This window comes from Helobdella robusta (genome assembly GCF_000326865.2).
Source record: "Helobdella robusta unplaced genomic scaffold HELROscaffold_9, whole genome shotgun sequence".
NCBI lineage: Eukaryota > Metazoa > Annelida > Clitellata > Rhynchobdellida > Glossiphoniidae > Helobdella > Helobdella robusta.
The window spans coordinates 2601890-2618533 of record NW_008705512.1 but is presented as its reverse complement, the minus strand read 5'-3'; the positions used below and the strand labels follow the sequence as shown (position 1 = coordinate 2618533).

The window sequence follows — 16644 nt, the reverse complement described above, 5'->3', positions numbered from 1 at the left end:
ACCTAAAGATCGGCGATATACACGTATATATTCGTCCATATGTTGTGTATACAAACTGTACACAGTACATTTATATAAATATATAATATATATATATATATATTTATTTATATAAATGCATATATATTATAAAAATATATATATATAATATATATAATATATATAATATATATATAATATATATATATATATATATATATATATATATATCGAAATGCAATGTAAATGTAAACGTGCGCGTTCAATCAGTTTTGAACACCGCTGCTAGACTGGTTGCTGGCGTATCAAGGTTTGATCCTATCTACCAATTTATTAGAGATGAACTGCACTGGCTACGCATGCCAGAGAGAGTAACATTTAAACTAGCTCTACTTGTAAGAGATTGTTTGACTGGAAATTGTTCAATTTGTCGAAAATTTATCCAAGTTCATCATGAAAATTTAATGAAACTGATGAAACTGTTGTTTATCTGATTTCATCAAGCAGGGCTTTATTCGATTTTTCACAAATCACCTTTAGTGAAGGTTTGGTCTATATATTTTCTTTAAATAAAGCAAAGTTCTTTAGCAAAGTTTATTAGTTAGTGTGGTATTCTTCATCTTTGTTGTTGTCATTCCTTTGTTCTTCATTGTTACTGAAGTTAGTATTAAGGTGACGAGTTGGTAATGATGTTATCATTCTTTGTTGGGTGTTTATATATTTTTAGGACTGCTTCTGCAATTTTTAGATGTATTATGTTCGTGTTTTGATAAATAATTTTGGGTTGTTGTCAATAATTTGGAGGGTTATTGGAGTTGCATGTGTTGATTGCAAGTGAGTTTGATGACTCCTCTTTGTGTATGCATTGTGAGACGTCTTGATAGTGAGGTGGTCGTAACAAGAATATACGAATGTTGTTGACGCGCACAGTCGTCAATAGGGCATTTAAATTTATATATTACATGATTACGCTTCAAAGTAGAATCGTCTTTAGGAGTGCAGCTGTTTTTCAAGATCAATTGTGATGTAAGATAAAAACCGAATTTAATCGACTGCTTGTGCTTTACGCATAACTCTTTTACTTTAAAATATTCACACATGTTCTATTAGTGAAACCTTAGGGGTCGTTTTAGTTTTTTTTATAATTTTATCCTTAAATAATCATTTTTTTAATTAACATGATCTGGCTTGTTTTGTTAGTATTACTATTAATTAATTTCTTTATTTTTCTCAAATATGACGAATACGACTTTTTTGTATTTCGTCAATTGTTTAATTTTAATTAGGCGTATATAAAAATGTCAGATGATTCTGAACTTAGCCACCAGCCACAATGACCGACCTATATTTTATGTGCGCGGAGAGATCGTGAAAAAAAGAGAGGACCATCTGCTGAATGCACAGCAGATGTTCATATATGTTACCAATAATTGTATAGCTATATAAATCCTTAACTGATCATTGAAATGTATGAAAAGTATGTATTCTATATATTTAAGTAACGCATGTATGAACAATGATTGTATGATGTATTGAACAACATAAAAAAATTGACAGTAAGTTGAACGTAAAAATCGATTAAAAATATTATTAATTGCGGCCTCAAAAAAAGATTTCTACCACTGATGTAGAATTAAATTACCTTTCTAACAATATATCAGCCACTAAAAAAAACAGCCTTCCAGGGTGTTCAAAACACGAAAAACTAAAACATTTACATTGTGCATCAAATCACAAAAATATTTTTTTTCACCATTCATAATTGCGGCCTCAAAAAAAGATTTCTACCACTGATGTAGAATTAAATTACCTTTCTAACAATATATCAGCCACTAAAAAAACAGCCTTCCAGGGTGTTCAAAACCCGAAAAACAAACACACTTCATTGTGCATCAAATCACAAAAATATTTTTTTTCACCATTCATAATTGCAGCCTTAAAAAAAGATTTCTACCACTGATGTAGAATTAAATTACCTTTCTAACAATATATCAGCCACTAAAAAAAACAGCCTTCCAGGGTGTTCAAAACCCGAAAAACAAACACACTTCATTGTGCATCAAATCACAAAAATATTTTTTTTCACCATTCATAATTGCAGCCTTAAAAAAAGATTTCTACCACTGATGTAGAATTAAATTACCTTTCTAACAATATATCAGCCACTAAAAAAAACAGCCTTCCAGGGTGTTCAAAACCCGAAAAACAAACACACTTCATTGTGCATCAAATCACAAAAATATTTTTTTTCACCATTCATAATTGCAGCCTCAAAAAAAGATTTCTACCACTGATGTAGAATTAAATTACCTTTCTAACAATATATCAGCCACTAAAAAAAACAGCCTTCCAGGGTGTTCAAAACCTGAAAAACAAACACGTTTATATGTATATGTATATATATATTTATAATGTTAAACAATTTAAATATTTTTAAAAATAATTTTATAAAAATTGTAAAGAAACCAGTCAAAAAATAAGAAGTGGTCAAAGGGGAGGGAGAGGACAAATACAAGCAGGTGGATGGAGAGGACAATTAGGTGGATGGAGAGGGCAGACAGGTAGATGGAGGGAACAGACAGGTAGATGGAGGGGACAGACAGGTGGATGGAGGGGACAGACAGGTGGATGGAGAGGGCAAGCAGGTGGATGGAGAGGGCAAGCAGGTGGATGGGGAGAGCAAGCAGGTTGATGGAGAGGGCAAGCGGGTGGATGGAGAGGGCAAGCAGGTGGATGGAGAGGGCAAGCAGGTGGATGGAGAGGGCAAACGGGTGGAGGGAGGGGACAGAGAGACGGACGAAGGGGACAGAGGGGTGGTTGTATAATTATCAATTTTTAATTTTAATTCGACTTTATACAAAATATTGCATATATACATACATATATGCTCATTATGAAAATTACTCTATTAAATTAGAAATGGATGTTTTTATTATTTGAACAGTTCATTTTTTACATTTAGTAGATTTTGACTAAACATTTCTGTACTATATTATGTATTATTTCAAATTAATATATTATATAATTATATCGTTATATTAAGTATTATTATATCGTCATATTAACTATGACATTTTTTATGTATGTCATTCATTTCTCAATAATTATCTTAATATGGTTTAGAATTTTAAATAGAATTGTGTTTCTATAAATGTTAATGTAAAAATTTAAAGAAATGCATTATGTGTTCATTGTGTATGTTTTTTTACAAATACAACAGAAAAATAATAATAATTATTTAATATTTACACCAACCAAAATTTAATTTACTAATAAATAATAGAAATTAATAGGATTATCAAATACACACAACTACAGTATTATATATTTTTATAGCATCGATATATAACTATAAAAATATATTTACATGTATATATGTATCAACAATATCTTATAATCATGAAAATTATATTACACAATTATATTTATGTAATTATATTTTTGCTCGTCTGTGTGTTGAAAAATGTCCAGTTGAATGCCGACGTGGTTGAGTGACGTTACAGCAAATAAAATCAAATTTAGTAAAACGCTTGGCTTTTGGTGTCATTCGTCAATGATTTGGTTTTAACATTATATATATATATGTATGTTTATATGTATATGTATATATAGGTATATATTTATATGTGTATATATATAATTTTACTCTCAACAATACATAATGCTAATACACACTAATTATGTACCACCATCGATAACATCACACACGCCCAACGGCCAAGCATAACACATCAGATAGCCTAATATCCTATTGTCTATAAATGATACCGTACTTCCTCGTCATAAACCAAAATAATTATAACCCCACAGTAATTATGTGTCTCTATATGAATGTCTGTGTGGGAGAGAGAGACAGAGAGATAAAGAGAGAGAGAGAGAAACAAAGTTGATGATGATGGCGTGGAAGATGATGATGATGTCATTTTTTATGTATGCCATTCATTTCTCAATAATTATCTTAATATGGTTTAGAATTTTAAATAGAATTGTGTTTCTATAAATATAAATGTTAACAATCGTTATTGATTTAAAAAAAATGCATTGTGTGTTCATTATGCATGTTTTTTTACAAATACAGCAGAAAAATAATAATTATTATTCAATATTTACACCAACCAAAATTTAATTTACTAATAAATAATAGAAATTAATAGGATTATCAAATACACACAACTACATATTATATATTTTTATAGCATCAATATATAACTATATAAATATATGTACATGTGTGCATACCTGTTAGCTGCTACTTAAACAGCATATATCATATAACATAACATATATCGCATATGCATGCAGGCTTGCTGTACCCTCTCTCTTTTACGTTTATCTCTTAAACGTGTGTATAATTAGCTTTTTAACGTGTGTATAATTGGCATCGAAGATTGCTTATAAAATTATATAGGTCGGTCATTGTGGCTAAGTTCAGTCTCATAAATGTCAGGTGTTTAGTTTTGTTTGATTCATGATTTGATTTGTCATTTGGATTTGTAAATTTGTGTAATTAAATTTGATTGTTATAATTTTAGTAATTATAAAATAATTTTTACAATAAATTTAACTTGTTAGTTTTGTTGAGTTGATTTGATGGTTGTTGAATTGTTGTAATACACTTTGCTTTGATCTTGGTCTTTTATTCTTTTCTTACTAAATTTTTAAGGTTTTAAGTTTGTTTTTGCTACAGAGATACAAAATTCTTCATATTTAGCACAAAACAAACCAGACTTCTCATTATTAATTTTACCATGGATGTTGACAGTGAATTCAGTTATGATGATGACAGTGATACTTTGGACCCAAGAATTAAGGTTACATAATGATTCTAGGTTTTATTTGTGCAACATTCATTCATTTAGTAAATTAATTTATTTATCCTAATTTCAATTTTTTTGAATTTTTTCCACAAAAATAATGAATTTGCTGGTCTTACTTATAACTTAACTTTATATGAAGAGAGTTGTTTTTAAATTACCAATTCTCATTTTTAAGGAGGAACTGGACAATCTGAACACTTGTTCTGATACAATAAACAAACTAGGCAATGAACTGCAGGTCTGTATATGTCAATTTTATCCTAAATATTAATTAATCAATCGTCATTTAAACGTTCTTGCCTCTTGTTGAGAATTTTAGAAAGTGTTTGTTGATTAATTGTTAGAGAACATTTCATAACTTGGAATATTCTAGATGTGTCTGTTGGTTATTCATAAACAATATTTCCACTTTAAATATTCTTGACTCATTTATGTATTCCACTTTAAATATTAATGACTTATTTATGTATTCCCTTTAAATATTCATGGCATATTTATGTATATGTATTCAACAATATTTCAACTGACATTTCCACTTTAAATATTCATATTTGTTGGATATGTATTAGACAATATTTCAAATGACTTCTTAAAGGCTGCTCGTGAAAAATTTGAAATGAACAAACGAAAGGCAAAGCACGCAGTGACCAAGATGTACAAGTCCATGGGCAGGAGGAATGTCCAAATGGCCAAGAAGTATTACATCACATTGCAAGACATTGAGAAGGTTGTTCTCCATTTATTATTTTAATCCGTTCAGTTTCTGATAAACACTGCAAAAGTTAATTGTACTGTTATAGAAATTATTTGCCCAACTGAAAAGTGGATGTAATTAAGATTAGATTAGATGATATTTAAGTTTATCAATGGCTCTTGGCAATTTTTCTGGTGAGGAGTTTGAAAGATTTCAATTTGTTTAAAAATTTGTTTGAACATTTTGGTGAATTTTATTCATCACGTCACGAATCATATTGTAACTTCAACCCAACAGTTGAAAAGCAATTTGCACAAGTCCACAATAAACTACCACAACATACAAACCCACTGTGAGCTATCCAAAAAGAAAGTTGTGCAGCTGGAGAAGTTGCTGTCACAACATGGCAACAAGTTGGACGTTGTGTTACTCGATGAACTCAACAACGCCAACATTCAGGTCAGAAACAGCCAACAATTTCATTCTCAATGAAGCCTTATTAATTTTTTGCTGGCATGATGATTAACTATACAATATAATATTAGCAAGAACAAAACTTATTTATTATTTATACGTTGTTACAATTTAATTTTGCTTTACATTGAAATGGATGACCTTCAGTTGACGAAAGGAAAGGTGGAAATGTCGAAGGAGGACGAGGAACACAGCAAGATGACGGGGAGGTTGTTTGTCTTGGAGAGGCAGCTGACAGAGGAGTTGGAACAACATTCAAGTGCCATCAGCCTCACCAGGCATGCATCTTTTGTCTTCCAATTTAGTTTCATTCCACCTTATTTGACATTATTTTATTCAAATTCAGCATTTTTACTGTTAAAACATTTTATATATTATTTTTTTTCAGACATCTTTTTTTTTACAAAATTTATAATTTATAAGGCAACTATTTTCACTGTTTGTTCCACACTATCATGTTCTATTTGAAGGATGAGCTAAATTCACAGCAATTAAGTTGGTTGTAATGGTCAACAATTCATCAAATCAATTAACTTTCTGTTGTAATTTACTTATTTTGTGTTTGTTTACATTTACATATTATTTTTTCTAATGTTTATTTCATTTTTTTTGGTTGCTATTGTTTTGGTTTTTAATCTTAAGGCTCTGATTTCAATTTTTTATACTTGATTGTAGATGTTGTAAATGTAGACCAGCATGCTATTTCTGAGAGACAAAAAAAATATTATTTTGGTAGCCTGTTTTGAAACACTATTTATATTACATTAACATCAATGCATCTGCGTCAGTATGTTAATGATGCTGTCACCTAATTTACCTGCAGACCATTCTTTCAACTGAAGAAAGAGCTGGAGAAGAAGTTGAAAGTTTGTCTATAAATTATTTCATTCGGCACAACTGTTGATGTAAATTTCTATGCAAATGATTTCGATCATATAACTTTGGCTATAAACTTTCGATCATGTTAGTATTCATCCCTAATGGCTGGCTTTAATTCAAAATGAATGCCATCCAGATGCAATTTTAATTTTAAGTTGCATGCAGTCTTTTAAACATCAAGCACGCTCACACAAACTGATACAGACATGCACACGCTGACCCGAACACAAATTGACATAATCTCTCATACACACTCACGTGCATACTTTGTCACAGACAAAAACTGACGCACACAATCTCTCACACACGCACACTCGTAGGCAGAACGTCAAAATGCAGAAGACCTTCATCTCGCCCTTATCTGCCACCAACAGAAGTACAAGATGACGTTGATGACGTTGGAGAACATTTCAAACGAGGAGCACATGAGGAGGCAGTTGATGAGCACCATGTTGATGGGCATCAGAACTCCAGGTGTGGGCGCTGAGAAGGATGGTGCCAGTGCTGCTGCTGCTGCTGGTGGTGGTGCTTGCGGCGATTTTGAGGATGATGATGAAATAAGTGAGGGATGCTTTTTTTATTTAGTTAAATTTTTTCTAAAATGATGATTTTATAACGTATCTTTATGTTGATTTAGTGCTTTTTCTTAACTTTTTAGTGTTGTTGTTGATGATTTTATCGGTGATTTTGTTTTTTTTCACAGTAATTTACTCAAATTACTTTTCAGTTGACATTAATTTTATCATAAAATTTGGAGAATTATAATAATTTTTCAGGTTTAAAATGCTGATCAATGATTTCTTTTAACCTGTTACAGACATATCCAGCCAGCTATCAACGGACGACGACAACGAGGACTACCCCGACGATAATGACTCTGCATTCAGTGACTACGACCTCCAGAAGACAATCACAAATCTCGTCAGGGAACAGGAAATACTTCAGTCAGACTCTGCATCACTCATTGAGACAAGTTCGCTATCGAGGGTGACGAATGTTAAAATAGGTGCAGCAGACATTGATCTCTCCCTGGCACTTTCAACAACATCAACAATAACAAACACCCTACCATCAACAATTGCAACCTCATCTATATTAATCACATCAACTGCAGCAACAACAACAACAGACGCAGCCACAACGGCAGCAGCAACAGCAGCTGCTGATGCGTTGCCCATGGTGAGGGAGGACATAGATGGTGCTGAAGACCACCTCACTCATGAACATCTCAACTATCCCAACAACAACAACTACAACAATTATAGCTTTAATAGATATGAAAACAGTTTCAACAATGGTAGAGGAGATATCAGTAACAAATTTGCATTGATAAAGTTATCAAACTACACCAGCAACAATAAGGCCAAACATTTTTCCATCTCAATTAGTGACTCGTCATCAGCGGCACTGATGAACCAGGTCTGGAGCAAGGCTCTAAACAGCACTGCTGCTCTACCATCTGGTGATTTTTTGTTAAATTTCTTTTGTAACTTAATTGATGTGTTTATTTTTAGCCTTGCATGTTTTTACCAATATGAACTTTTTAAATGATTGATTGAAATGACTTCGATTTGTAACTGACTGAACAAGTAATGTAGATTAAGAAATAGCAATTAAAGTAAATGAATGTAAGCAAACGAATGTTGTGTTGTTTGCAGGTGTGTACACAGCAGTAAGCAACAAGCAACCAACAACAACACAACAACGACAGCAACAACTTACCCTTCTTAGTCCCATGATGTTGCAGGTCACTAACAACAACAGCAAAAACAGTAGCAACAACAGTGGCAACAACAGTTTGAAAAAGAATCATTCACTATCCACATCAACAACATCTCTCTCAAATACATATTTCTAATCATTTATGTTGAAATTTGAACTCAAAGTAACAATCAAATTTGATTTTTGTTCACTTTTTAGATGTCTTTTATAATTTCAGTTCCTCTCTTGAAAATTTTATTTAATTTCTATGTATATCTTCGTGTTTAATATGACATGAATAATAGATTTGTTGAAATGCATAACACTCCTACCGATTCAACTTTCCATAAAACAGCCTAGCTTCAATTAATTTATACAGTACAACTGTACAATACAAGAAAGTTTGCTCCTTATTATCTATCATTAGTTTGTTGGTCTTTTGTGTTATGAACCTTGTGTATTATTATTACTATTTATTGATAATATTAATTTGATTATTTATTATTATTATTATTAATCGTTGTCAATTGTTTTCTATCAGTCATTCCTATCATAAAACGCCTTCAGATTCGTTCGTTCTAGAACTGTCATTAACAATTGCGACGCTCACTTCTTACTTTTTAAGTGGAAAAAGTCTATTAATTTCAAAGCTGTTTTGTACATTCTAATTTCAGTGCTCAGTAATTTTTAATACTCCTGGGAAGAGAGAAAGAGAGAGAGAGAAGGTGCGTTTTTGTAATATAATACATCATTCATTCGTTTGTTCGTTTGTAAATATATGTAGTTTTGTTTTAGAACATAAAATGATATATATATACTTGTCATTCAAACGTCTGGTCAAAGTTTTATTTTGTTGAATTATTTATTGTTCATGCTTCAAACGGCCTTATAATGGCAGTTCCAGTCGCAGATGTTCTCCGTGCTATCGTCGTTGTCAGTTTATGCTCCTAACACCGAATCGTTACGTTTCATGGAGAATTTATTATTTAATTTCTACATGTTTCATTTAGCCGAATAGATAATTTGTTTTTATTAAATTGGCTCTTTGCCATAATTTAATGTTAAAAATGTTATTGTATGCACAATTGATACTCCGTTTTCATGATATTATCCATTGTAAACAGTCAGCCAGGCGGATGAAAATCTCATTCATTCATTGCTTCTCTCCACTCTTGATAGCAGCCTATTTTGCTTTTAAGATTTATGAAATTTTTAAAACTTCAAGTTTCATATTTCATTTATGGTTTTTAACAATGATTGCAATCGGGTAGACAACTTATTTCTTACATTACATTATTGTTTATCGTTGTACGCTTCATTTAGACAATCATTTCTATAACAATTATTATCGAAAAGCGAACTTTTAAAGTAAAGTAAACCTTTATATTAACGTACGCAAATACTTCAAGGCTCTTTGCATAATAAGTTATTTTAAATTTAGGATGGTAGCTATTATTTTAAAATTCACAAACAGCAATGGCTGGGTACTTCTTTGTTAACCTATGTTATCGACCTTGGTTGGTGTCATCTATATTTTATTTTGTATCTTTTACTCGTTTATTCAAACAACAGCTGAGCCCGAAAGATACAGAATAAGGCTAGGCAATATCGAAATCGCCTGTCAACTGAATTTTTTATTTAACGTATCATTTAGCATCAGAGCTGACATCAAAGATGTCGATTATGTTACACATTTTGTTTGCATATTTTTTCACATTATTTACTTCATTTTAGACCATTAAATGTGCAACGCTACAATACATATTGAATTGATTGTTACTGAATGCATTGGATGAAATCTGGTTTACGAGACTAGCCATCTCAGTTTATATTTTGTTTCACTACTCGTCCAACATAACGGCAATTTAACTATGATAAAGAGAGTTATGAAAATAATGTCATCATACATTTAAGATACTCAAGTTTTTTACTTAGTTTTTTTAATATTTAATAAATTAATCACTAGATTAATCGTTTTTAATGTTAACAATTATCAGCCATTATAGCAACGTTCTAACTGTTGACAGCCGCAGGTTACAATCATTTATTTTTCTCTATTTTTCATCTTAATTCGAAATAATTTATTCTTTTCATTTCGTCTACTCAAAACATTGTTAACTCAAATACGCTTTTTAATTTGAAATGGTTTTATTTTTCATCAAATGAATTTATTTATTTGTCTGTTTATTGAGTGTTGTATATAGCTACCAGTCCATTCTATGTTAAAAACTCTACAAACATTTTAAAATTGAACTCGCTTCAAGTGTACTTTATTTAGTATAAAAAATTTTTCCGGATTTTTTTTAAAAGTTAAATTAATTTTGGATATATCAAATTTGCATCGCAATCTTTACACATGCCTTAGGTCCTATTTCAATTTATTATTATTATCATTGTTATTATTTGATTTTATTCGTGAAGAAGGTATACAAATGGATAAGGTTGTGGTGTGTGTCTTTAATTTGCTGTTACGTGACTTCTATCTCTGAAGACCTTTACAATTGTTACTACTCTATGTATATTCCACCAAACTGTAGTCAGATGATGTTTGGAGGGTGGGGTTTGTTTCATTTCTCGCATCATTTGCTGTGATTTTATTTCGTTTTAATGAAACGCTCTTTGCAATATGTTGATTTTATTCAGTCATAGACTAAATATTTTATAAATATACATATTTTTATTCATTTATTTTTTTATTTTGGTTTTAATTTTTGAAAATAAAGTGTCGAGAAAACTTTATTTAATCTTTGTATTTAAATATTTAAAAAGAGCAAGAAAGCTTATATAAGTTTTATTATTAATACTACTACTACTACTATAAATAATAATAATACAACTACCACTACTACTGATACTTCTACTAATACCAAGTTTCTGGAATTATAAAACTATAATTTGCCATGATCTCTTCGTTAGCTTTTTCATTCATCATTCATTGAAATTGGTGCCAATGATCAAAAATCTTAACGGTAAATTGAGGTGCCAGGATATAACATATTATCTATCTATCTTCGTTTAGCGTCTTGAGACCCGGTTTCCCGAGGTAGGACGTTGTTTTCTTTGCCATCAATTTTTTGCGCCAAATTGGACGATCAGTTGTGTTCATTTCATTTACCATAGAGAAACCATTCTGAATTTTTCTGCAACATCCCTCCGCTATTGCATACTTCCCAGGGATTCTTAGCACCCCTTTAGGTCTTCTGGGGACTAGGGGCCGTTGTTTTTGTTGATGATTGCATAGAATATTTAGGGGAAAGTTTTTTTATCCGGACGCCCATCCTGACGGCAACCACCAGTCATAAGTGGTGGGCCTAGCCTTTTGCTCGAAAGCACGCAAGGTAGCGTGGATGCAGTTTTATGTCATGCTCAGGACTGAGGATAAGATACATATGATATATATAGCAAAGTTCTTTTATTCTGCTTTGTCCAGATATATATATATATATATATATATATATATATATATATATATATATATATATATATATATATATACTCGTGCTAGAATCCAAATTTGTCATTAAATAAAATATAAACAAGTTCAATCGATCAAGTTTAAATTATAGTTGCTTGAAAATTTTCATGAGTGATAAAAAAATTATTCTTTTCATAGGTTCACAAACATCGCAATGAATGAATGTTAAACGACTCATCACACTCGAAGCATGAGACAGGCGGGGATCTTTTTGTCGTATTTGAACTTGGTGACAGCACGCTCTGCGAAGCAGCCCAGGCGACCTTGACCGCTAGGCATCACACATCACGCCGACAAAAAATACCCGGCCACCGGGGATGGTGGGTGTTTTGCCCAGACCCGGGATTGAACCGGGGACCTTTAGATCTTCAGTCTAACGCTCTCCCAACTGAGCTATCTAGGCCGGTAAACGAGTCACATCCACATGACGACACGGATCGCTCTTTTTCATTTTGATGTTTAATCGGATTGGTTATTGAACGTTACAAGCCTAACCATTAACTAAACAGTGTTATAATGGTTAGCATGTGGTGTGTATAATATATTTATATATACACTGTATATCACATGTATGTATATGTGTGTATGTATGTGTATGTACGTATGTGTGTATGTATGTATGTGTATGTACGTGTGTGTATAATTCGTAGAAATAAATGATTGGCTTTATTAGAGTTTATTATGTTGTTTATTAAGGTTTTTATGTTTGGTTTAATAAACATTGAACTCTGCAGCCATGTTGAATCTAATGGGATCTTCTGGCGGTAACCGATGAAAAGGTAACACACTCACCGGCCTAGATAGCTCAGTTGGGAGAGCGTTAGACTGAAGATCTAAAGGTCCCCGGTTCAATCCCGGGTCTGGGCAAAACACCCACCATCCCCGGTGGCCGGTTCTTTTTAATTTTGTAGCCTCAACAGGTTTGTCATATTTAAGATATTAGTTCTTCTATTAACAAGTTGTATTTTTAGTTTTTGTAAGAGGTATCGAAATTGTCAAAAGAAAAAACAAGAAAAATCCGAATAAAATTTTTTTAAAATATTTAGTTGTGAAGGCAGAGAGTAAAAAGAACACAATATGTATGTAGGTTAGGTTCAAATTGGAAAAGTGCTTCAGTTTCTAATCTTCCAGATTTGGTTAAAAATCAATTTCCATTTACTAATCCTTGGTTAAGAATTACGTTCCATTTACTTATTCTTGTTGCTGCAGCTTGCTGGTCTTGTCTGTCTGTCTGGTTCCATAATTTCGTAATAGGGCGTTCTTCCAATCCGATGTATAATGTTCGCAGACATTAATGCATGCAAATGTGTAGGCACACAATTGTCCATGTCATTAATCAACTTATGTAGATCATTTTTTGTAGTTAACATTAAACAATGACAGTTGAAAAAGGTTGATTTTTGATAATCACTAATGTAACGTATTGCCCCTGTTCAGAGTTAATTTTATTGACAGGGAGAATATTATTTAAACGGGAAAGTTCTGACGTAGACATCAGTCTAGGTATCTTTGTGAATTAGAAAAAAAACCGTGCATTTTGTTCTAAATGATCATTTTCGATATTATATCGAGACATTACGCTTTATTTATGTTGATGGAATGGTGATGGTAACAGCCGGAAATGATACAATGCTTATGTGTGAGTATCATGCCTAATCTTAGAGAGTGCAAATTGGAAATTCAAATAGAAAAGTATGAGGAAAAAATGACGAATAAAAAAAATTTAACTTAAAAGTATAAAAATACCGGCCACCGGGGATGGTGGGTGTTTTGCCCAGACCCGGGATTGAACCGGGGACCTTTAGATCTTCAGTCTAACGCTCTCCCAACTGAGCTATCTAGGCCGGCGATAAATATTCAGCATACACCGAATGTGAGTGCTTTTGATTTTTAGAGAAATTGTCTCTGAAATTATTTTCTTTATTTAATTAATTGTTTTAAATTTAATAGTTTTACATTTTCATCATAGAAAATTTATTTGTTTTTCTTTTAAATTTCAATCAAATTTTAAAGCTTGTTTATTTTGCAATTTTTTCATTACTTTTTTAAGTAACAAATGAACCTGAACAATATGTTTTTCACATAAATCTGTCCAATTAATTAAATTAAATTAATACCTGTTTAAATTAAATTATGTCTTTAGCAGTCTGATATCTGATTGTTTTTTAAAGTTTTATGAATATGATATGAATGATACTAATAAACTGAATAAACACATCAACGCGACAAAACATTTTTTTACGTGAATGAAATCCAAATGGATCGATAACAGTTTCTTTTAAATTCACTTTTTCATTGGTTAGAAATTTGTAACAGGACCTCAAACAAAGTAGCAATTCAATTAGTAACAGACTGACAAGCACTAGGTAAATTAAACTTGAAATATTAAACGTTATACTATACAGGACATTGATTTAGAAATACAATAAGCTTTTCAACTGGTCAACGACATCCATCCAGCAAAATTAAATCAATTAAAATCAGATTGAAAAAATAATTAAGTTAATTAATTAATTAATTAATTAATTAATATAAGTTATTGTGGCTATTATGTGTTATTAATATCATACACCAACAAAAATCGACATACACCAAAAATAACATCATCAACATCAGCACACTTCAACAACCAGCAGCTCGACAAATCGGCACTTGATTAATTTAGATCCTCTGGCACTCAAATTATGACCAGCCAGTCAGCCACCACAACGAATTCCAAATTATTTTTGCCACAGTAGCATTCTCTATTTATTTCAATAGGTGCAGTTGTGTGTTGTGTGTGTATATAGTGTGATGGCTAATTCCGCTTCAGCGTTGTTAACTGTAAAGTTGGAGAATTATATGAAAAATACGAAGTTGCTAGATAGCGTTCTGAGCATTTTTTTCATTCGAAACTTTTGAAGATTTCTACAGTATGATTCTGATAAAAATCAATTTTGCAAATGTTATTTTATCTTTTTTTTTTAGTTATGCAGGCTGACGTTTGTTGCAATCCTCCTAAATGGAAAATGCAGTTATTAACGTACAATCCGAACAAGAAGAAATAAAATATTATTGGATTTTGAAACATCACTTAGTGATAATTTTTGAAGAATTATACGATGACAAAAAAAAAACAAAAATACGTAACAGGTCTTAAACGCATAATATACAAATAACATTACGTAAGGATACGATGGAAAACAAAAGTAAATTAAATGCGTACATGTAGATACGCATAACAAATAAGCATCCAATTAAATGAAGTTATATTGGAATATGACGAGCGTGTAACGGTGTGAGTGTGAACGTGAGTTAGCTTAAATGAAAAAGTCCATAAAAGTGACTGGTCCAATTAACATCAAGTCCATTGATCTTCCATATTGTGGCGCGTTTTGTTCATTTGTTCATCCGCTCACTCGCTGTTCATTTCGTTCGTTCACTTGCTTGTTTATTTGTTTGCTCGTTCATCTGTTAGTTAGTTAACTTGTCTTGCAGTTAACTTGTTTCTTTATTTACTAGTTGTTTGTTCATTTGTTAATTTATTTGTTTGATGATCAGCTGTTCGCTTCGTTTGTTCAGATTCCGGCATTGTTTTATGTGTCCATTTATGTTTACGGGAATTTATGTTTGTTTTGTTTTTGTTATTTGCCAGTTTTTGTTCGGTTTTAGATTTGTATGGTGGTTGGTTTCAACATTCCTCGCGTGTTAAATCCTCATCTCTCATGTAACTTCTTGCAACTCCATCCATCAGCTGCTAACCACGATGAAGAGATGTGCCGATGAGTAATTTCTTATTTGCTGAAAACATTGCAATAACAATTCTGTTGTTTCCATTCTAAGTACATTAATTAGGAGAAGAAAGCACGCACAGTGACACAAATCATTGGAACGTGAAAAATAATTTGTTGCGCAAGCAATCTTGCAAGCGAACTCCCGTCTTCTGTCATTTGGTGTATTTTTTTCTATTTCTACATATATAATTAATAATTTGTATTATAATGTTATAATATACAGCGTATTTAATTTATTTTATAGCATTTAAATGCTCTGAAAAACATTCGATCGTGTCTTGTCCACAGATTGTATATATTTCTTTTAATTATCAACCTAAATTTGTAAAAATAGGCTTTCCTAAATTTTTAAGAAAAAATAATATCCCTTGTTGTCACTGAAACTTGTTGAAGTTTTTTGTAATTAGGCACACGCACAAGCGCGCTATAACCATGAGCCTGCGTTTCCACGTGTTACTGGTAAAATAAAACGTCGGAAGCGACCGCACATGCTTCTCCTCGCTAACTTCTAATTTCCCAATGATGTTGTCAAGTTATTTTAAGGTTATGTTCTTTCTTTCATTTTTAAATAAACGCAGATGCCGTTTCTTCTTTAATGTATGCTTCTTTGGAAGCTGTATGCATGTATGTATGTGAAAAAGGTTGTATGTGAGTGAGAGTGATTGTATGTGTGTGTGTATGTGTGTGCGTGTGTGCACGTGAGAGGTTACATAAGGTCTTTCGTTTCGAGCATGCCTTTTTTATGCTCCGACTTTAATTATTTCCTCCTATTTTCCTGTAGTTCTTTTTTGTTGAAAATTTTTAAAAGTTTTTGCACGAAATTTTATTCTGTGTGAACTAACAACTAATCAG

The 16644-nt window shown here is 31.7% G+C and overlaps 2 protein-coding genes across 2 annotated transcripts; both read left to right on the top strand.

Annotated features, from left to right (window-relative positions):
• Positions 1-1445: 1445 nt before the first annotated feature.
• HELRODRAFT_166175 (hypothetical protein) lies at positions 1446-2804 on the top strand (the record flags this gene model as incomplete). Its single annotated transcript, XM_009033178.1, has 3 exons — positions 1446-1456; positions 2442-2540; positions 2600-2804. 3 exons carry the CDS (start codon positions 1446-1448, stop codon positions 2802-2804), a joined length of 315 nt encoding a protein of 104 aa, XP_009031426.1.
• Positions 2805-4727: 1923 nt separating this feature from the next.
• On the top strand, positions 4728-10286 carry HELRODRAFT_166174 (hypothetical protein; the record flags this gene model as incomplete). The annotated part of the gene is made up of 10 exons (XM_009033177.1): positions 4728-4790; positions 4972-5034; positions 5392-5523; positions 5788-5949; positions 6112-6206; positions 6788-6830; positions 7164-7317; positions 7661-8262; positions 8555-8639; positions 10117-10286. The coding sequence occupies 10 exons, from the start codon at positions 4728-4730 to the stop codon at positions 10284-10286; spliced, it is 1569 nt and encodes a 522-aa protein (XP_009031425.1).
• Positions 10287-16644: the final 6358 nt, after the last annotated feature.